The 8,807-nt window shown below is 38.4% G+C and overlaps 1 protein-coding gene across 1 annotated transcript in view; it reads right to left on the bottom strand.

Annotated features, from left to right (window-relative positions):
- Window positions 1-4,031: 4,031 nt before the first annotated feature.
- The window catches only part of PRKAR2B (protein kinase cAMP-dependent type II regulatory subunit beta), an 82,078-nt gene continuing 77,302 nt past the window's right edge, over window positions 4,032-8,807 (bottom strand). Inside the window, exons 9-11 of the mRNA XM_048956499.1 lie at window positions 7,995-8,060; window positions 7,715-7,859; window positions 4,032-6,273 (exon numbers count right to left, since the gene is read on the bottom strand). Of these exons, the coding sequence (XP_048812456.1) occupies window positions 6,140-6,273; window positions 7,715-7,859; window positions 7,995-8,060 (345 nt within the window). The 3' untranslated portion in view covers window positions 4,032-6,139. The remainder of the gene's footprint in view (window positions 6,274-7,714; window positions 7,860-7,994; window positions 8,061-8,807) is intronic.

Raw genomic sequence — 8,807 nt, 5'->3', positions numbered from 1 at the left:
TGGGAGTTTGAATTGTTTTTAAGATTTTAGAACCAGAAACATAGCAGCTTCCTTATTTTCAAATCTATTTTCTTTGCATGTGGAAAGTTCAGTCAGAGAAAATGAATAAGAGGACAGATACTGCATGCAGTAGATGGCAGCAAAACACACAGAACCTTATCAAAGATTACCTACTAGCCCCCCCGCCCGGTTGAAGTCAAATATCCTCTAACATCCATGTGATGATGTCAATCCCATACTCCTCGCTCTGTGCGTCTAGGCTGCAATTAAATCATTGCTCCATGCACACACCCTGCCTCACCTGACGCCGTGCTCCAAATGAATGGCTGCTCAGGGAATGAATCAATACTGTGCAACACCGATGGTGCTGTACCTTTGCTGATTCAGCTGCTTTTGCTGTTTTAAGAGAGGCAGATGATAACATGGGGGATTGTGAAGTCTTAGTTAGGAATTCTCATTACCTTATACATGGATAGCTACCAAGAAGCATAAATAACCAGGAATGACTCCAAGCACACAGAAAGTGATACAGATAAATTTACATTCACCCTCACTGTCTTACCTAGTTATTTATTTCTGAACATGTCCAGCCTCAAGGTGGTGAAACCACAAAGTGGATTAAAATAATAACAATAATAAAAGATCGGTCATAGTCACACTATTAAAATAAATATTACATCCTGAATTTGTGCCTATCTCTAATTCCTCATCGAAAACCGATGTCCTATCTTGCTTTTTATGACACAATTGCTATTGCTGACTCTCCAAAGTACCACCTATCATCACTTTAATTCTGCTATACAGATGCTTTCACATCCACATGTGCATATCTTTCCACCCTTAGTAATTAACAAATGACTCCACATAGTTCAGATAACCCTGCTTACCAGGCCTGCCACCTTCACCCAGCACGGCAGCCTGTCCTGCAGGTGTTCTACAGAGCCTCGCACCTCAGTCTTCTGTTGCTGTGACTTTTTTATCTTCTACAACTGTTCTCATTCTCTCTAGAAAAGTATTTTGTCATTATAGCACAGATTCTAGTTCTAGCTAAACTGTTATCATCTACCAAGACAAAGCAAGACAAAAAGTGGCAACAGTATCAGGAACACGACAATGAGAAACAATCCCGAAGAAAGGGAAATAAGAAAACCTTTGCCAGTCCAAGGCTAGTAAGAAAACAAATCAAGAACAGACTACAGATGATCCAGAGGTTTTATCTAAACTGTAGTGCCAGGGAGTGCTTGGGGGCACTGGAATACAATCATCTGTACTGTTACTTTCTTTTTAGAACAGTCCTGGAGCAGTTTTTGTGAGGCCAATAGCAAATAATTCTCAGACATGGTTTGGGAGCTAGCATGGACTGTTCTCAGTAGGCCATCTGCGTGTGGCCACTGCATATAGAAAGCTACAGCTTATAAATGAGTCTACACAAATTCTACAGAGTGGCAGAACATTGACTATTTCATGCCCCAGTAACAGCAAACAGTGTCAGGCACATATTTTTTACTGTGGATGTAATGGTACAGATTTAGTTAAAAGAAAGAATGGGAACTGAAGGCACAGTGAAGATGAGGTTGCTTAACAAACACATCATGCGACTCCACAAGGACAGAGCTAGGAGGAGAAGGGTAAGGTACAGCTTGGTAAAAGCTGCACTACCTTTTCCAAATATGGCATTTATCAAAACTGAGTTTCCAGCATCCTCAGAGGTGTGGGCAGCACATCTCAGGGGCTTGTGTGGTCGTGAGGGAATTACTCCTCCACACAGCACTGCCTGCACAGAGCACAGTCTCCTCCCAAAACCTCACAGCTGCTCAGATAAAATAATCCAATAATTTGAAAGAAGAAAGGACAAAGCATACATACCATGCCACAGTGCTATTTTTAGTCTGTCCTAATTTCATTCACCTCAATATGAAGAGATTGAGTCAGCACATCCTGTCAGAATGGACTAGTATATGTAACTCCTGTTGGCAGTTCTTCACACTGCTTTGACTGAGCAATGTTTCCTTTATATAACAGTTTGGCCTTTTCCCTATATGGCATACACAGTTCTAAGGAGGAAACACAGCCAATGGCAGCACCATTGCTGCTCTCTAGCTCTGCTGGATTTGCCATTATAGAAGGGACAGGAAGAGGGACAAGGAAGAGAATCACTACACAATCAGCAGGGCACTGCGTCCCAGCAGCCCCAATAGCCATTGCAGTTCCGCCACTGCTTCTTCACCCAGCTGCCAGGATAAAGTCCATTTAGAAAGAGATGGGGTGAAGGAAGAGACAATGTTGAAAATGTAACAATTTTTTTTTTTTTTTAATCCTTTCAAGGTCATTCAGCTTACTCTGGTCCACCAAGTGCAGTGCCCAGCCTGTAAATACCCGACTCAAAATGGGGATGAAGAATCTAGAAACAGTCTAGGTATCTATCTGAAGGAAATCCAACTCTGGGTGCGGATACAATCCTAAATTTTGTAAGGTAGCCAGTACTGCTGATTCCAACATACTCAACATGCAAAGAAGCGGGCATCAGTTGTTGGGGGGTGAGACCTGACAGCGCTGGTGGGGAGTCACATTGCTGCTGTGCGTCAGTCGGTGGGTGGTAATTGCACTGTGGCTGGATGTATTGTTATCATTGCATTTTTGTTTCCATTTTCTTCTGCCCTGGTAAATAGTTTTTATATAAATAGACACATTCTATTTTGTTTCCAGTTCTCTCCCTCGTCCCATGTGGGGAGCAGTGAACACACAGCCATGTGGTGCTGAGCTGCTGCCAGGTTAATCCACAATGAGGCTGCAGATGGTGCCATAACGCATTTCATAGCTTTGCTTCAAGACCTGTCTACTTCTGGATTTCTGCACACAAGAGGTGCAGTGACTGCACCAGACCTTGTCTCAGATAATCTCCTGAAGCACAAATAAATGACATTCAAAACCACTCAGAAATGACACTAGGACCAAGGAGCTTTGGTTTCCTCTGAGTTTGTGTCTTGTGGTTGACTGGGGGCTGTGGTTGAATGTCTGTTCCCATGGTTCAGACATCCATCAGCATTCAGTGCCATGCATATTCTCTTGTGCTTGGTAACATCTGAGCTCGTGACTGCCCTTCTCCTATAGAATTTATCTGTTTTCTTTACCCACTAGAGCACATTTTCAACAAACTAATTGGAGCATTTATTTTGTTAGCTTTCCTCTTTAGAATGTAGCCATGTGCCAAACATATTTAAATCATCTGCAGAACTAGATCTTTGAGGTCTTTTTCGACTCAGGCCATTCTATGATTCTATGAACTACAAATTGCTGATGAGGTTTGGGAACCGAGAGAGGAACAGAATATAGATGCTGAGCCGATGCCTCAGCCACACTCCTTCAGCAACTTGACTACAAAGACAACATCCTCATTTGGGGATACTACTTGACTCTATTGGGAGTACTGGTCAAGTAATCTAAATATGGACATAGACACTGTCATAAGTTAAATATGACATTGTTCAAAACTATTACAACTACCTTTTCCTTTTTGAAATGCACCAATAATTGAAAGTTGGTGACTTGCTACGATTTCCTTTGTAAAGTGAACTTCTGCCACATCTGTGACACTAAGTCTGGCAAGTCTGAAGCACACACATGACAGGACCCAGGAGAAATCCCAAACGCTGACTGATGAAAGATATACAGATTTGTACCAAACTTACAACGTGACAATTTATCACCGTTGGTAATTCACCAACATAGAAAATTCCAGAAATCATTCAGTTCTCAGGAACAACACAAAGAAACTGCCTCAGCAGGAAGCCATAATTTGGGACCTAGAAAATCTTAGTGTCTGATTATCTGACATTTGTCACTCCCCACAACCGCAGCACCTCCCCGGCCACATGCTAAAGCAAACCATCCATTACAAAGCAGCTAGGACAAAAACCACACCAACACGTTCTCTACAGCGAATAACCAGAATATGTACGTAACTTATGAAAATCAACATGAAAGTGTTAAGAATTATTAATGTTTTAATAAATGAATATAAATAGTTCACTTGCAACTTTATAATAATGGAATTAAAACACAACAATATCAATAAACATGTATTTATATATATAAAAGTGTTGTTTATTGTAAGGAAACTTTAAATATAACCAACAATATTGAAAATATCGTGACTGGCATTTACAGCCTTGATCCTAGTTTACTGCCATACAAGTAATTTCTAGCATTTCTCTTAATCACATTAAGCTAGTGCAAAATTTAGGTAGCTTTCAGAGATTAAGCATACAGAATGACAGGAGTGTAGATTTTATTTACCTGATATCTCCTTCTAGTATAACAAGCTTCTCTTTTTTCCATAAGTCAAAAGTATAAAGGCAAGTTCTCATATGTGCAATTATTCATAGCAGGTTTCTAGATTAAAAAAAATGACACTTGTAAATTTTGCTCAGATTGGGTTTGTTAAGAATTTGACTTATAATTTATACCATACTATATGGCATAAATTATATATTATAATTGTATTATATAATCATAATTTCATATGCAGGTATGATTATATAAATTGTCAGAAAGTATCACTAACTACAGGATAATAATTACATCAACATCCGTAAATACATGGCATTAGAAAAGTCATTATCTAAAGAGGAAAGATGTTATCATTCAGGTATTCAAAACAGGGCACAAGCAGCCTTCCTACAATTCTTGTAGTACTGTTTTGGCAGAACCACTGCCTGTTGCCATTATGTGCGCTAGCTTGCTCTGTACATCAACAGCTAGGTCGGTAAGCAGTATTCAGATCGGGCCATGCCTGAAATTTCCAGGCACAGACCTTCGTAAGCAATGAGTCCTGTGCTCCTAATTAAGATGATAGTCTCTCTCCTCAGTCTCAGAAGGTATCCCATGCTATTAGAGCTAAAAAGGTATTTTACGACGACCTACATTTTTTGAAAGCAGGACATGTTAGCTTTAACAGCAGCATTATTTCCAGAATTGTAGAAAGCTTTTAACTACTGATCTTTAAAAGTCAATATACTTTTGCACTTGCTGATAAGGATTTTTTCAAAAACAAGCTTAGTTTAGCATGGCTCTCAATATCAGTAACTTTGTTAACTGGACCTGGTCTTTGATAGCTAAGATTAGACTGCAAGAAGAGAGATATACAGAGATCCTTTGAATTGAAATAGGTCAAAGATTTAACAGATTAAAAAAGGTGAGATCTAAAAAAAACTAACTAGAGAACAAGCATAGAGAAGACAAAATGCATAAATATAAAACAGGGAGAAGTAAAACGACATAGGTTATGTATGATTAGGCAGAACATGACAACAACCTATGCCTTTGCTTCTAAAGCATGGAGGTTAATTTGTCCGCTGTTCTCACTCTAGACTATACAGAATACACATAACTAATAAAAAATGCAGTTTATTGCAAAAATATACAAGTCCTCTAAATTGCATAAGATATTACAATGTCGTGCTGAAACATGACGTATTAAACGAAGAGGACTTCCAGACAAATTACAAAACGTTAAAAATCAGATTTGGTTCATGAGCGTTACACAAAATGCATTGTCATGCTTTATCTTACGATTAGTCTTGTGATTCACTACACTTGTGATAAATGCAACATAAAATCATGACAATCGTAATAGTCAGAAAGTAATATCTACTGTATATCTTCTGTATTAATACATATAAACACTTTGTGTGCACTAATACTTTCAACATATCACATTCAAACTAACAGTCTTCCCAGAAAAACTGCAATCATTTGGAAGGACAGAAGATGGTTTAACAAGTTCATCGCATGTGGGTTTTTTGAAATCTACTCTTTGAAGAAATGTTGTATTAAAGGACTTGATTTTCAAAGGTGCTGTGGTCCCACAGGTCTTCTTAATTTCAGGTGGAACCATTACAGCTAAGCACTTTAAAAAACCAAGTCCCCAAGTCATTGAATTTCTATTTTGTTTACTAGTACTTCCACTGTAATAAGTCCAAAAAAAAAGAAAACCCCAAAAACTAAAGAACCACCCCAAAATGCGCTCCTAAAATCACAGAAAATGCTTGGCATCTATAGGAAGAGAGACAATTTCTCAGTGGACTAACCACTACTGTGCTATGTTCTCATAACTGATCCTGTTGCTCCAAGGTTTAGTTCATGCACTGGTGTCAGCAATGTCCATGTTTGTTCCAAACAGAGCAACTAGCTGCTCTTCATAGTTTGCAATGTTTCTTTTCAGAATTTCCATACAAGGTCCCAAAAGCCTTTCAAATGCCTGCACGTCCATAACTAAGATAAAAGGAAAGAGAAAGAGAAAGAATGTAATGCACTCATCAGAGGCAGGCACCAATCTTAGTGTTTATGACATTCCAAAGGAAAATTTTAAACGGTAACTAGAAAGATTCTACTGAGGTATACACTGTTTACACAGAAGAGAGCCACTTACCTTAGCTAAGAAAATATTCACCAATACACTGCTGTCATGAACCTTCATAAATACTAGCCTTTGCTAGGCTTCTTACTTATGAAATATCTTCAAATTAAGATTTATGTGATTCAAGAGCTCCACAAGAACTCTGGAAGGGCCTGGATTCCTCTGCAGAATGCAGTATTAAGAGCCTTGGAATTTCAAATAAAACACATCCATTCTTGATGTTGTTGGCTATATCTGGGGTCTAGCTTGGCTTATTTTCTTGCTGTTTTTACCTGTTTCCACTCACAGTGGAAATGAATAGATATTTACTTCCTAGCAAACATACAAGAAGTTGGAAATAGCAATCCACGTCACATCAGTATTCTCTATCCAACCAGAATGTTTCCCTTCACTGATCACATGGCATTATCCACTGTATTTCTAGCCAACAGGCCAGGGAGGAAACTTCACACTTCAGTCAGCTTCCAACCTTCATCCTGCAGCCCCCTGGCTCCTGAGAAATGTTCAGATCTCTGCTATTCAGAAGTGCCAGAGATGAATCACCAGTACAGTCTTCTTCCTCACTGCTTCCCATTCTTATCTTTCTACGGTTTTTACTCCTACTGCCTGCTCATCTGTGTGAGTTTAGAGATATGGATTTAAAAAAACAATAGCTTTATAAATTAGAAATAGACTTTTTGTTTACTTGGCATGGTAATCAAGCCATCCTTCAAGAAAGCCAAAACCATATTTTCCGTTTTCCCATAACTAGATGTGGGTATGTAGAAATTAAACATTATGACCATGAAAAGGAATGAGTCAGAAGAGGTTGTCTATAAGCAAATGACAGTGTGATAGAATGATTAAATTAGCAGCTGGTGAAAGAATTTGTTAAAGCTTCAGTCATGGTGATAAAATGGGACAGAAGACTTACCACAAAGTTATTTTATGGGTAATAGTCAGAATAATGGGAAAAGAGGGAAAAGAAATTCTTTAGCTAGCTGCAGTGTTGGACAGATTTTTCTGATAGCTACAAAAGGTTTGCAGCAATACTATCTGAACAGTCTTGAAGCAATTTTACTTCTACATAATCACAGAAAAGTCACGAATTTGTTTTCAATACCAGTTAATCATTATAATTTTTGCATGTAGCTAAAATAAATAGAAATACATAGTAAAATGTGATGTGATCAAGAAGCCTCATTTGGGTAAATGTAATTAAACCTTATATTCTGGAGAAAGACAGAGTTCAAAGTTAAAACAATCCGACAGATTATATAATTGTTATATTAGATACGAAGTATTACTGAGCAGTACCTAAACACTTGACAGTGCCAAGAGCAAACGCAGAAGCAGCTCGTGGTTTGTTAGTTACAAGAGCAAGTTCTCCAAAATACTGTCCTCTTGAGCATCGAGCTATTTCAACTGCTCCATTCTCTTCTACCTCTACATCTGGTTTACCCTAAAACATCAAGTAAAAAGAAAAACTGAGAACAATATTTGCTGAACTCACTTGTATAAGCAAAACTGACAACAATAATAGTAATGTTTAGAATAAATCAAGATTAAATAAAAATGTGTTTTAGGGATGTTTTACCTTCCTTGTCATTATAATCCTTACTTCCCCAGACTCCACAATGAAGAAAGAATCAGCCATGTCACCCTGTAGAAGAAAAAAACAAAGTGGGTAAAGGAAATGTGGAATTCCATTTTAATTTCACACTACATAACCAGGGTGAAAGTAACGCCTCTATTTATTTCCATGGAAACCACAACAAAGATCATAAGAACTATTTTGATGGAGCAAATTCTCAGCTACAAAACACTATTTTTCACCATTAGCTATGCATTTTTACCAGTGATGTATGAGAACCTGCATGATATGGTCATAAAGATCTGCACCAGTAATGGTGATCCATCGTTTCACAGCCGCTCTGATGGTGTTGGAAAATGCTAGGAAAATGCTGCCTGTGCAGTCATCTTTCATTGGCCTGAATAGATTGAAATCAGAAGGTGCCAAATTCAGAATATACAGTGGGTGTGGGCTGGACAATCCAGCCAAAATTAGGAGTGCTACACATGCTCTTTCATATCAGATGCCATTTTGTCAGAGTGCCCCTCTGTTGCCATCTGTCTCAAGGCAGCAAAATGTAAGAGAATGATAGGAGAAGGCCATACCACCTTACTGCCATACCACCAACATAATAAAATATGAGGCATTACTTTTGCAGCAGCTCTTGCAACATTAAAATATTGGCAGCCAGTGCCTTGAAGTTTACCGTTTTGATATCACTGCCAAAGAAACCACTTTTAAAGTGAAATACTCTTTTAAGGCACAAAACAGAACACCTATAGAGAACTGACAGCAAATACTTTTCATAAAAAGACATAGCTTATACAAAAAGCAAGG

The sequence above is a fragment of the Lagopus muta genome, chromosome 1 (genome assembly GCF_023343835.1).
Source record: "Lagopus muta isolate bLagMut1 chromosome 1, bLagMut1 primary, whole genome shotgun sequence".
NCBI lineage: Eukaryota > Metazoa > Chordata > Aves > Galliformes > Phasianidae > Lagopus > Lagopus muta.
The sequence above is the reverse complement of the archived record's forward strand: the minus strand, read 5'-3'. Positions and strand labels throughout refer to the sequence as shown.